Raw genomic sequence first — 12,955 nt, 5'->3', positions numbered from 1 at the left:
GGTTGCCATATAAATGGTATCGCACTAACCAACAATGAGTAACTTTGCCTTTCATTATATAGGCAAGAGCCATGAACGATTGAAAATGCTCAAGAAAGGTTGTCACTCGCTAGACTATTTTATAAATAAATATTGCTCTTAACCTCTCGAACTGCCTAAAAGTCCCAATAAAATGCTCATCAATCACTTTAAACTGGCGTATTGAGAAGGTTCAAGGCAATGGACAAAAAGAAAGGCGTTACACTAAACTTTATTATTGCATACAAATTGTATGCATGAGTCGTGGCCCTTACTCTTGTTCACAATAAACTATCCTTGTATCTAATAGTAACTGCATCAAAAGTATAATAACAAAATAGGAATCTACCTGACCTACTCTGTAATTACATCACTATTTCTTGAAGCCTGTCTCTAGAAATAAACTAAGGTCTACCTTAACATCGTCCCAGTTTGAACTATTTAGCTCAACCCCTAGACCTTTCGGTAACATGATTCACATTCAGCTAACCAGATATTCAATTTCCTTCACTTGGAACCCGCTTTAAGCCAGTAATTTACAGTGGTCAATGGCTACATATGACCCGGCCCTTCCCATACGCAAGGACATGACTGCAATTATTAAGACATCTGATCCCCAGAAAGCCATCATTCTTGGTCTCTGATGCTGAAAGACAAAAAGTGTGAATGCCAAAGACAGTCAGATTCCCCACATCCCCATTAACGAAATAATTCAGGGAAAGACCACATTAAGAATCTTGCAAAAATGTCAGACTCCAAAAACTCAATATGAGCAGCACGTCCGATGAAGGAGTTCAAATTCTTGCCATAGGAGGACGTATCAAAGTTGACATCACAGCGAATGAATACTCGCTGCTCAGAAGAAGGGGCTCGTATCTGGTCCAAGCAATCATTTAGCATCTCTAGAAATAGTTTTCCCTTTTTTGAGAAGTCCCAAGAGGCTGCTTGGCAAGTTTCAATTCTGGCTGAATGGTATGGAACGTAACCATCCTGAGAGATAATGAATTAATAGCATCCCATTAAATGGAGAAAAAGTGACACTAAACGGTAAAAAGAAGAGGCAAAAAAGTTTCTCAATAGGTCTTCCTACTTGCTCAGTCAACTAAAACAGAAGTGGTTCAAATATAAAATTGATGTAATCAATAAGGACTTTTTTCTTTGTTGGATGAGTCAAATATCCTTTTATTTATTTATTTTTATAACAAGAGTGTCCAGATCTCTTCGAATATCTGACTATTCTCTGAGACATGTGTATTCTCCCCGTCCCTTGGGGGTGGCCCCAAGATGTTGCCAAAAGGTTCAAACCAGGATCTCATAGATATCATAAGACCTTAGGAACCACTAAGCCAATCCCTTGAGGTTGGACGAGTCAAATATCAAAAAGAACATTCACATAGAAAATGCAAAAAACGGTCATAGCAGTAAAAAGAAGATGCAAGTCTTTCTAAATGACTTTAACTTCATGAAATGTTAAAGAAACTGAATTCCATCCAATCAGAATTTATTAAAATTTATCATAAAATCCTCCTAGCTTTTCCATTTGGGAAGAAAGAACACTGTCATGTAGTTGCATTTCCATCTAGTACTTCTAAAAGTCAGTCTGGTAATCATTAAATACAAAGTAACATTACCATATCTTTCAATATTAGGCCTACATTAAATCTTCCAAAATGTAAAAATGAAGAACAGAATATTGTGTCCCAACGCTCCAGCATATAAGAGCATGACTATTATTAGGACGGGAGATTTTACCAAAGAAAAAGTATGAGTGGTGCTAGCAAAATCCAAACACAAATTTAAAAGAGAAATATTGATAGAATGCAACCCTAATGGATGTGTTGAAAACAAAGGGTCTGAAGAAATAAGACCATTCCAAATAAGCCTGTTGAATAGGAAGGGATACCTGAGGTGAAGATAACAGGATGATATGCTTGAAATTCTCCAGTGTTTTCTGCTGAAATAAGAAAGAGAACCGTTTGAGGCTTCAAACAAAGAGTTAGGTTGCAAGAAAATAGCCTCCTCTCTCTCTAATAGGTCCTAGCCTCAATTATTCACTTTGGAAGTCAGAAAAATACATTAAATTTGCATATGAACTTATATCACAATTTTATATCTTCTCCCAAGAGTGCAAAAAATACACAACGCCTGAATCTCATTGTTGTGGTATGAAAATAAATTAAATATTATGTTGCAATCTCTCTCATTTTCTATTTTGTGGGGAAAAGTTAAATAATATATATATATATGTATATTTTACCTAAACATGATCAACAGAAGAACATGTCCATTACCTTACACAGCTTGTAGAAGAATGTATTTTGGAGATCTGGGTCATCTGTGAAAGTAAGCTGATGAATGCACTGTGTGCCCTTAAACTTCTTCAAAAGCCACAGCCCAGAGTTAAATAAAGAGTTTGAACTATAAAGATATCCCAAGTGCGGACCAGATATAGAAACATATGTATATAAGTATCTCAGGAATGGCTCCATAATGCTCTCTGCAAAAAATAAAAATAAAAATTAAAAAAAGAAAAAGAAAAAAAGAAAAAAAGAAAAGGCAGAGTTAGAACCAAACTAGAAACACGAAGCATCAAGGCATCCAAAGCTATGGTCCTACCTGCTAATGCTGTTCTTAAAATCACATTTCCAATAGAATGTCCCACAAAACTAAGCTTAATGTCTCCTAAGCGTCCAGATCTTGAAAATTTATCCATCTTTTTTTTAACGAAAGAAACCACTTCCTGAGCAAGCCTTAGTCCCATTTCTCTGAAATCATCAGATGTTTTGTCTTCATTTGCTTCAGACATAAGAAACTCTGTCTTTGGGTCAATCAGAAGCCACTGATTTCTAACAAGCCGTAAATCCAGGTGATGCCCCTACAGTGTTTTGAGTTGTAACAGGTAAAATTAATCTTCTGTTCTATGCTTTACCCACAATGCAGTACAGAACATGAATAAAATAGACTTCAAAATTAATGTTCTGATAACCAAACTGGGTCTACACTCTTCACTTTTTTTATCCAAGAAATTACCGATATTGAACAGGACCGACACATACCATAAAAACCTACCTCAAATACTAACAAGATATACACGCATGCCAACAATAAATGATGCAGGAGGCAATGGGAAGACAGATTTATTATATTTTATTTGATTTTATGTATCATGGGCAATTTCGTAATTTCATAATATTCTGGAATGGGCTGTGTTAACAGTCCATTAGATCTTTTGGGCTTTATTTTAAGTTTGGTTATTTAGTTAGGCTTAGTGGTAAAAAGCCTAAGGAGTCCAATTGTCCAAGTCCAAGTCTTATTAGGGTTTTAAGAAATCCTAGTTCAACTAGGATTAGGTATTAGACTTCTATTTAAAGAGTTGTAATGCTTTATATTGAGATGATGAATGTTTTCAAATTTTTTTTTTTTTTTTGATAGATAAAATATATAGAATGAATGTTTTCAGAATTTAAGAGCTATGAAGCTTTCTTTTATGGTTTGTGTGATGCAATCTTCTCTGAGGTGTGATGCTTAGGAAGTCTAGGTGTGATTCATAGATATTTATCTTTTATTTTATTTTATTTTACTGTTCATGGATCACTGTTCACAGCACAGGAACAGCCACCCAAACCTCGATTGTTCTCCTTTATTTCATCCCCAAACCCTACTAATCCTTGTCCCCTTTGGAAACCCTATAATATCCCTCTTATTTTCTAGCCTATTTCCCACCAAAACCTAACCCTAAACCCTCAAAACAGGGGTATTACCAGATCTGCCCGAACAGTTATCAATCAGATTATGTTTGTTACCCTTGTCCTACATCACATGGTTGTGGCGATTATAACAGCATGAAATTTAATCTCTGTAATTTATTTGAAGGTGTTTGGCTGGAATGCTCTCAAATGACATTTTCATTATCAAAGAAGAGTTTCTAGGGTAGTGCAACTTAATTTTGTGGTGACCAGCAAATTAACAAATAAAGTTCTATCCTTTTAGCAACTGATACACAAATAGGGTGAAATAGATGGATTGCGTTCAAGTTACACCTAGTATAATTTTATACAATGTTACACCACTCAATATTTTTAAATTGGATGTGAATTTTGATAAATCCACTGTTGGTTACATTATCTTCGTATTCTTCATGCTTGCGAATTTTCAAAATAATCAAATATCAATAACCATGTTATCAATCAATTGTTTAAATTTAAGGTTTTGTAATTTATAATAATAAATAAAAGATAAGTATATGGATCAAATGGTAAATAACATTCGATTGACATAAAAATTGGTATGCAAGTTAAAAATATATAGAATATGTAATCCAACGGTGGGATTTTCAAAATATGAATTCAATAAAAAATTATTAGGTGGCCTAACATTTATTAGAGTTACACTAGGTGTAACTTGAACCCAACCCGAAATATATATATATACATATATCTATGTATGTATGTATAGCTTAAATATCTTTTCCCTATCTCACTGGACTCACCTTGTGTCATTTCATTTCTTGTCAGAAAAGAATCGTGGGAAAAAGGAAAAAGGACTATATTTAGTAATGTTAAAATTCGATCTTATCAATACCCTTCAGCCTAATAATTGTAAAACTGGTAAAATGAAACAAGAACCTTTCCTAGCATGGTGAAATTAACTTGAAGTGAAATGTACCATGTTTATGACCAATTAAATTAGAATGGAGCTAGCATGCTCGCAATGTACTGTACCATTGCTTTATGGTTCTTTTCAAAATTTCCCTGATGAGCATCACTGGCTTACAAAGTGCTAGAAACCTCATTGAAGTGTCATAAGACATGAATATATTTCAATTATGTAAGAAGCAACTTCAAACCAAAAGCGATTTCAGAACCCTGACAAGTATTACTTTGAAATAAAAGATAATTTACATTAGCAAATAAGATTTTCAATGTGGCAACTTCTAGAAACATCACAATGAGAATGATATACAAAAAAGCAATGGCATGTTCATATTTAGGCGAGGCTGTAGAGTAAAACTTGCCTGAAACCCGTGCACAAAGACAACAATCCTCAAAACACGACCATTTTGGAGTGAGCCAGAACCAGATTTCTTGTTGGCAGCTGCAGAGCTGGGTCCAGTGAGTGGGCCCATCGAATCTATCACATCGAAATGTCTCAAGTATGAATTTTCACTAGAAGAGCGCCACCTAGCATTCATCACACGTTCTACAATTACAATAGGAATATGTGATGGATTTCCAAATATTTGCATGTCTTGAATTGACCGATTGTTGATCTGCATGAAGCAATACCTATTTATAGAAATCCAATTATACAGGAAACAAGGATAAGAAAGAAATCCATTTGAGAATAATTACTCACATTCATCTGTGCAATACTTCGCCTATGAAGCTCAGCACGTGTAGCTGCAGTTTGGGCAGGCTGTACAGATAAAATAGAGTTCCCACGTCAGACACTGAAGTGAATGACTATTTATCCATGTAGTTGAAAGGGTAAACCAAGATTAACATTATGTAAACAGTGGTAATAAAGCAATGTAGTACAAATATGAGCACTTACATCATCAGTTAACTTCCACAAACTTGAAACTCTTTTATGGGAACCATTATGGGAAGACTCATCACCTCCACTATTTAAATAGTGATGAGGCATCTCAACCTTAGAGTGTACCATCCATATTGACCATTCAGCTCTCCGATCCTTAGCCCATGCATCATGCAGGAATTCCAATATCTTCCTTTCATTAGACCTAGAATAATGAATTATAGTTCGGCATGAAAAAAAGCTTAAAAAGAGCATAGGCAACCACCATATCACAGGTTCAAGTCTTTATTTTGTTAACTTGTGGCCATGGACAGAGATGTCATAATCCACCAAGAAAGGGGTCCCAAGCTGGTTATTCAACTCTTTAAATGAACTCAGGCTGCTCCTTTGAAAGTTGGAATTTATCAAAAATCTAAGTAACCACTTGGGATCTTGGCAAAAATCCCCTTTATTATCTCAAAAACCTATTTAGCCACTAGCTAACCATCTCAATCCCCATAAATATTGACCTCTAAAAGTATTCTCATGGATGAACCACCAATAACCACAGCACTTAATACAATTCATATAGAGAAATTGTTGAACTTAATAAAATTTCAGCTGCTGATTTTAAGCTTTGAGGGTTTGATTGACATCTCTTTTAAAAGTGTGATTGACTAATTTAGTAGATATATCTAAAGTAACATTCATTTTACTTCACTGTTATATTCTGAGCTATTTCATTTACTTTTCAATTAGTAACATTCATTTTACTCCACTTAGGCTTTGTGCTTTTGCACCCAGGCTATAGTGACGTTAGAGCCTTAATAATGCACCTTGATCCTTTAATAACACTGCTGAATGTTAGAATTTGAATGGACTTTTGAAATTAAAATTAGTAAAATCAGGCAAAGTTTATATACAATTTCAAGGATATGGAGAAAATCTAACCTGTGGAAATGCAAAAAAGTATTCCATAAATATGACACTTGATCACCCAGTGAATGAAAAGAGTTCAACAAATCACCCCTAGATAAGCGGCGAAGCAATTCCTCACTTCGAAAATCTAGACTACCATTTGCTCTCTATTCAAGAACAGAAGACATTACTAAGTAAGCATTACAAAACCTTAGAATCAGAGGAAATTACAAAAAAAGAATCAAGAATACTCTGCTGAAAAGTAAGGACCTCAAGACCATTTCGTGGCTTGCCTTGTCCTGAAACTTCATCTGCAGCACCCAAATTTTTTTTCAGGACAGAACCAAACAAATTTGTATCATCCATGTTGGATATAAAATCAGTCAAATCAACAGCTTGGTCAATTGCTCGGCTAAGTTTTAGTAGCTCTTCAAGCAAGATGTCACGAGCAGTTAATAATGCTTTAACAAGCATGACGTCTTTAAAATCTACAGAAGCAACCTGGTCCAATGCATAGCCATCACAAATACAACTGTTAATACTTGAAAGAACACTGTTTAAAGAACTGGAAACAAAACACTATTAGCGAGTAAAATAAAATGTGCAAGCACCTCCATTCTGAAATACATTAAAACACTGGCTTACAAAAATTGACTCTTCAGATTCTATTAACAAGTCTTTACTCCTTTGGGCATTAGGCACAAAGCCATTAGTCATTATGGCAACTTTCTACCAAACCAAAGCTTCCTTATTTTCCTTTTTCAGCAAAACCATACAAGCAAGAAACATGTTGATGCAGTCAGCAAAGTGATCAAGAAAAAACAAGATTAAAAACCCAAAAACTAAAGAATTGTCGTCCAATTTTGATGTGGGACATTCTTTGCATCTTTCATAGGTTACCTTAGTTATTTTTGACTTTTAGTATCAACTTTCTTTAGGTTGGAAAGTTCCAAGATTAGTTTTAATTAAGTTTCACTAGGGTAATTTGGTAATTTCAAGATATTCTAGAATGGGTTGTACAAGAGGCTCATGACACCAATTTTATGTCCTTTTTCTATTTGGTTTAGAAGTTCTTAACAATTTTTGTTTGTTACTAGCAAAGTTTTAAAACGAAACCATGATGACCAGTTTAACTGTGAACCGGTCATCAGTCCGATTTTTAAAAAAAAAAAAAAAAAAAAAAAAAACCCTAATAAAAGCTTCAAACCATTTGAACCAAGGTCAGAACCATCAAACACACAGCAACTATTGCGAGGGTAGATGTGGGCAGTGGGTCTAGAGGCAACCCTGAGGCTGTCATGCATTGCACAAGGCCACGCCTCAACTTTCCAGTCACCATCACCGGAAACCCTCCCACCATAGGGACTCATACAGTCTTAAGCAGAACCAAAATGGCAAGAATCACAAAATCCAGAAACAGAGACGCCTTCAAATGAAGGAGAGAGACTGAGATTAAAAATATGCACAGCTTGAAAGATAAGCTTTTGACAGCAAGACTAAATGGTTTTATTATTATGATTCCTTTCTATGTCTACAAGTTTGTAAATGTGGGGAAGAGAATTAAAAATTATTTGTGATTTGTTATTATTTTCTATTTGTTTCAAACTAATTGTGAAAATACATTTGAAAGGTATTTCATCTTTTTAGATCATGCAAAATAAATTGCATTGCAAAGTTGAATACAAAGTCATCCTATTTGTTAAGCAAACACTGCCATTATGCCAAGAAGAATATGACAAAAACCGAAGCTACAGTATAAGTACAATTTACAGTAACAGGCACATCCACCTGCATGCACAGATAGATACACACATGTACCACAAACAAAACATGCACAGACAGAGTATTGATAAACACAAATTGTCATTGTTGGGTAGATGCACCAGACAGCTAATTATTTGGTTAAAAGAAACAAAGATCCAATGTGCTTTAACTCAAATGGATCTTCCTACTCAAAGAACAGGTTGTGGGGGAGGTTGTGAGTTCAATAGCTAGGTGCATGTGCAAGTTACCAAAAGAAAAAGAAAGGAACCAAACAGCCAGGTAAAAGTTTCAGCCAAATAAATAAATTGTGCTAGAACATACTTTCGACCCAATGGAACTGTCACCTGCATCATCTTGAGCAGTGCTGGAACCACTGAAATAATTCAACTGACCATGTTACTTCAACAAATAAATACAATAATGAATTATCCAAAGAAAGTGTAAAAAAAGGAATGTGATAGCAACCGGGTATCCATTTTAGTAGCATATGTGACAAACCTGGGTACCTTCAGGGGGGACATGGAAGAACCAACTTTCAGTAGACTGGTGTGTATGCTTACATCAACAAGCACAGCATGGAAAGTATCGAAATGAACAGGGCAATAAGAATGCAACCCTAGAAGAGCTTTAGGAGGAATTCGAAATTCATGCACTGCAGAAGGGGAAGTATCAAGAGAAGCCAGTATCTCAGACCTACAGAAATGAATAACAATCACAATCATATTAAATTCCAATGGAAGTCCAAGCATGCATTAATTGGCAAAAGCAGACTCTTAGACTTTCAACTCACCCTTTTGTAAGGGCTGGAGCATACATAAGCTCAAACTTCAAAATAACTGCAGAAGTGGGTGGACCCTGCAAATAAAGTGCCATATAATTAGGCAAGACATGATAACAGTTGTAGATACCAAAGGCCAAAAAGCGAGCAGAGAGAGACAGAGAGAGGGATACACTACCTCATATCTACCAACAGGTAGATTAAATGAGATCATGATGGATAAGAGAACATCCTGCCTTGCATACTTGATCCGGAAAGGCTGGGTTGAGAAACTGTTGTCTGTGTCATCAATCCTCCATACTCCATATACATCATCAGAACCCAGATCAGGAACTACAGCTCAAAAAAGTTTCACAACCTCTTAGTCGTTAGCTCGTCTAAAGAAATATCAAAGATCCCAACTACCAGAAAAGTTTCTATTTAAGTGATGCAAACATATCTCCAATCAGTGACAAAATGCAGAATATCTAATAAATCAAAATCATTGGAAGTCATCTAAATATCTTGAAGAACTCTTTGTCAAACATTCTGAAGCAACCATGTACTTCATCATGGGTGCACCTACCTGAACTGAGCTACCTTAGAATCTAAATGCTAGAATAAAAATGACCACCTAATCACAATCTCAGCCAAAATGAGGGAGAATTAAGGGGGGGGGAAATCTTTGGAGGGTTTTTTTTTCTTTCTTCATAATTCAGACGAGTAAACATCATGAGCAGGGAACATAGATCTACAATCCACATCAAGTCGTGGCCCCCTACAATACTAATACTGGAAAAATGTGCAAAGAAGACTTTTTCTACATAAATGAGCTAGGAAACATTAGCTTGTAAATTCTTTATTATTCGGGCCATCGAACTCTCTCTTGAAATGTTTTAGCCAAATCATTATAGAATTCAATAAAAAAAATAAAAAATAAAAAAGATCAAAAGAAAATAAAAAATCAACTTGCCAATCTACCATTGAAGTATTTAAAGAAGCAAATAATATTGCCATTAAAATTGAAATTATATCTCTAATAGTGTGGCTAGTTATTGAAATCAAAATATGCATCAGCTTTTCAACACTACTTTATGATATCAAACACCAGAATTTCAAATTTTATTTCAAGAATGGCCACCTTCACAATATACCAAAAAAATGATAAAATTGTCAGTTTTCACTGCAGGCTAATCAATTAGCAACATAGCTCAATCTTGAATTCACAAAGCCACTGGCCAATTGCATAAACTGCAGAGTTCATATTTGAGTTTTAAAAGGAGCTGTTTTAGACCATTTACTTGTAATTTAGGTATGCCTCCAAATTGCAAGATGCACAGACACAAATATTAAATCTTCAAAGAGCTCTGGACAACTCATTAGCAACACACTCACACACGCGCGCACGTAATTGATAAAAGCAAAGAGGATAACCATTACAACACGAATAACACACCTTCATATTGAACAACTCTTGCTGGAGTTCCCAAAGAAGTATAGTCATCATCTTCCCATCTCAAAGTAATCTTAATTTGATACCATCTGGACAAAGAAAACACTGATAAGCAAAAGGGTAATTCATCTCCAAAATCTAGTCTAAGCGTGTTTGGATGCCATTTGATGATTCCTTATTTACTAAAAGTAAAAGTACAATAGAAAACAAATATTTTTTTGGAGCACACCAAAGTTCAAGAGGCCCCAAAAGCTGGTTTTTTTGGGCTTGCCAAACACACAAACAAACAAATAAATAAAGAAGATCAAGTTCACAATAAGTAATGAATTTACAAGCACATACCCCTGCTGGAAAAGGTCAAGATTGTGAAACCTATGAATGTAAATGGCAATTTCCTGTGCAGTGTCCAACATAGCCACCGGCTTAACCCTGGCCGGGTGGGGCTTAGCATCAGGCAACCTCTTTGCTGACCAAGTCCTATATTTCAAACCAATGAACCACCCCAAATGCCGATACATACGTAACCCACTATTAGTGATTTTTGCATCCCTTTCTTTTTCAACCAATATCAGTTATAAGTTACAACCGCAACCTCCTGCCAAATCTACATATTTCTTTTCTGAAGCCCCATATTTCACAAAAAAATCAAACGAACTCTCTCACACATCACTATAAGAGACACAAGAATTTCACAACCAATCACGAAAATTCTCACTCTTTGCTGTATGAATCCACTTTCAAGAGTTCTCAATCTTCAAAATCATAAGAAACTTCTAGAGCTGCAAAGAAGTTTATGACATAATCAGGTAGGTACAAGAGTGAAAAACTAAAGAACTTTTCATTAACCCCCCCCCCCCCAAAAAAAAAAATTGGTCATTTAGAGAGAAAGCATGATGTTGATTTATTACCAAGATTATTAAGTACAACAAATGTAGCTTATCAATTTTCCTTATAAATTTACGCCGTAATGGTAGTTAGAAGACGCACGTGCACATTAGCAATTGCAAAAGGACACAATCAAGGGTCCTCCTCCTAAGATTTGCCCTGAGGGAAGCATCAAGAAACATTTAAATGCTACTTTATTAGCTGCATTTTGTAAACAAATTCACAGTTTGTTAACCCTTTTTTTATTATTTAAACAATACTCCTATATGTTTGTTCAACTTTCTTTAAGGTAAAAACGAATAGGAAAAAGATAGAGACACATTAATAAATACACAGACAAAATCCATCAAATCAAAGCGTGAAAAACACTTTGGGGCCATCAGTGAAAAATAATGTGTGGCCAACGGGGGCTTGGCTAAGCCGGTAAGACTTGGACACTTCGTCTAACCCACCTAGGTTTGAGTCTCGTTGCCAGCAGGAGTACACCTAGGTTCGAGTCTCGCTGCCAGCAAGAGTCCGTTAGTGGGCATCCACACAGGTTGGCCCAAGGGCTTTAACCTTAGCGCCCTGCCCGAGGGCTTGCGTAACCTGGCGAACCCCTATTTTCATTTACCAAAAAAAAAAAAAAAAAAAAAACCGAATGTGTGCATTAATTGATAGTTCAAGCATTTCTGCAGCTCAATTCTCAAACTATTACACATTCACTTCTTCGGTATTAGATTGCGTTTCATTTTCTTAAAAACAGCTATAACTAAAAACGATACTCTTGAAAAAAAAAAAAAACACATGCACACAAAATTATCAAAGAAACAATTGGTCAGAGATGTAACATGTTACAGACAATTCAGGTATGAGCTCATGAATCTTATGATCAAACTTTGAAGGGAAAACAAAATACGAGAAACGCAAAAACGGTGTAAACCTTAAAAAAAAAGGACAATAATTAATTAATAATTAAGAAGTAAATGGAAGAAAGAGAAGGGAGAAAGTACCACGTGGAGATCTGCTATTTGTGGAAGAGGTCGAAAGCTTTTTTTCGCTAGGGTTCGTAGGTAGCTTTGGGTGCAGAGCAGAGGAGCGAAAATAAACTCACAGAGAGAAAAGAAGGAAAAGGAAACTCTCTGAGCTGTACGATGATGTATATTAATCATAGATAGATATAGCAATAAACGCTAATTTGCCTTTTCTACTTTCTTTTCTAGATTGTGTGTGTGTATGTGTGTCATTTACGATGATGTCCCTGACAACAGGGCCTTTCTGTTTTACTTTTCTGCATTGTTTAGGTGTGCCCAAATCACCAAATGAGCTTTCAGTGAGACCGAGTCTTTTAATAATTAATAATAATGGAGGGATATTATTGAGAATTGGGTCAGCTAAGCTATTCCCTGTTGTTGCTTTTGGGCCTACAGTTTTGATTTGGGCTAATTCGGCTGTGGTTAGGCTCAAACTCTCCGCTAATCCCAGTTAGTTTTTAATACTTTGGGCATGTTGTGGGCTTCCATGGCCGTAAGGCTAAAGGAGATTTATAAGTCTGGTTGGTCCTACTAGTAGGCCAGATTTGGGCCCAAATTTAACTGGGCTTGAAGATATGTTTTAAGTACAAAAAATTGCTTATTATTACTTTTTATGACAAAGTTTTACAA

General features: G+C 35.6%; 1 protein-coding gene across 4 annotated transcripts; it reads right to left on the bottom strand.

Moving 5' to 3' along the window:
• Positions 1 to 226: 226 nt before the first annotated feature.
• LOC126710531 (uncharacterized) lies at positions 227 to 12,472 on the bottom strand. 4 transcript variants are annotated; one of them, XM_050411038.1, is made up of 17 exons: positions 12,305 to 12,471; positions 11,336 to 11,471; positions 10,770 to 11,206; positions 10,431 to 10,516; positions 9,174 to 9,328; positions 9,008 to 9,072; positions 8,716 to 8,910; positions 8,539 to 8,590; positions 6,724 to 6,954; positions 6,487 to 6,620; positions 5,572 to 5,761; positions 5,374 to 5,433; positions 5,033 to 5,287; positions 2,635 to 2,893; positions 2,310 to 2,515; positions 1,922 to 1,972; positions 227 to 1,008 (listed from the first exon to the last, which is right to left on the bottom strand). In XM_050411038.1, exons 3-17 carry the CDS (start codon positions 10,943 to 10,945, stop codon positions 718 to 720), a joined length of 2,406 nt encoding a protein of 801 aa, XP_050266995.1. In that variant the 5' UTR covers positions 10,946 to 11,206; positions 11,336 to 11,471; positions 12,305 to 12,471; the 3' UTR covers positions 227 to 717. The 4 variants fall into 4 exon arrangements, with proteins under 4 accessions (XP_050266995.1, XP_050266997.1, XP_050266994.1 ...); XM_050411040.1 differs by lacking the exon at positions 11,336 to 11,471 and having other exon boundaries at positions 1,922 to 1,969; positions 12,305 to 12,472; XM_050411037.1 differs by lacking the exon at positions 11,336 to 11,471.
• Between the last annotated feature and the right edge of the window lie 483 nt (positions 12,473 to 12,955).

This window comes from Quercus robur, chromosome 12, assembly GCF_932294415.1.
Source record: "Quercus robur chromosome 12, dhQueRobu3.1, whole genome shotgun sequence".
Classification (NCBI taxonomy): domain Eukaryota; kingdom Viridiplantae; phylum Streptophyta; class Magnoliopsida; order Fagales; family Fagaceae; genus Quercus; species Quercus robur.
The sequence above is the reverse complement of the archived record's forward strand: the minus strand, read 5'-3'. Positions and strand labels throughout refer to the sequence as shown.

Excerpts from the sequence above, each read along its gene's own strand:
- LOC126710531 (XM_050411038.1), bottom strand. The coding sequence starts at position 10,945 with ATGTATCGGCATTTGGGGTGGTTCATTGGTTTGAAATATAGGACTTGG. Across the intron at positions 10,517-10,769 it reads CTTGACCTTTTCCAGCAGGG|ATGGTATCAAATTAAGATTA; the intron begins GTATGTGCTTGT and ends TTCTTTGTCCAG. Across the intron at positions 9,329-10,430 it reads AAGAGTTGTTCAATATGAAG|TTCCTGATCTGGGTTCTGAT; the intron begins GTGTGTTATTCG and ends TTTGAGCTGTAG.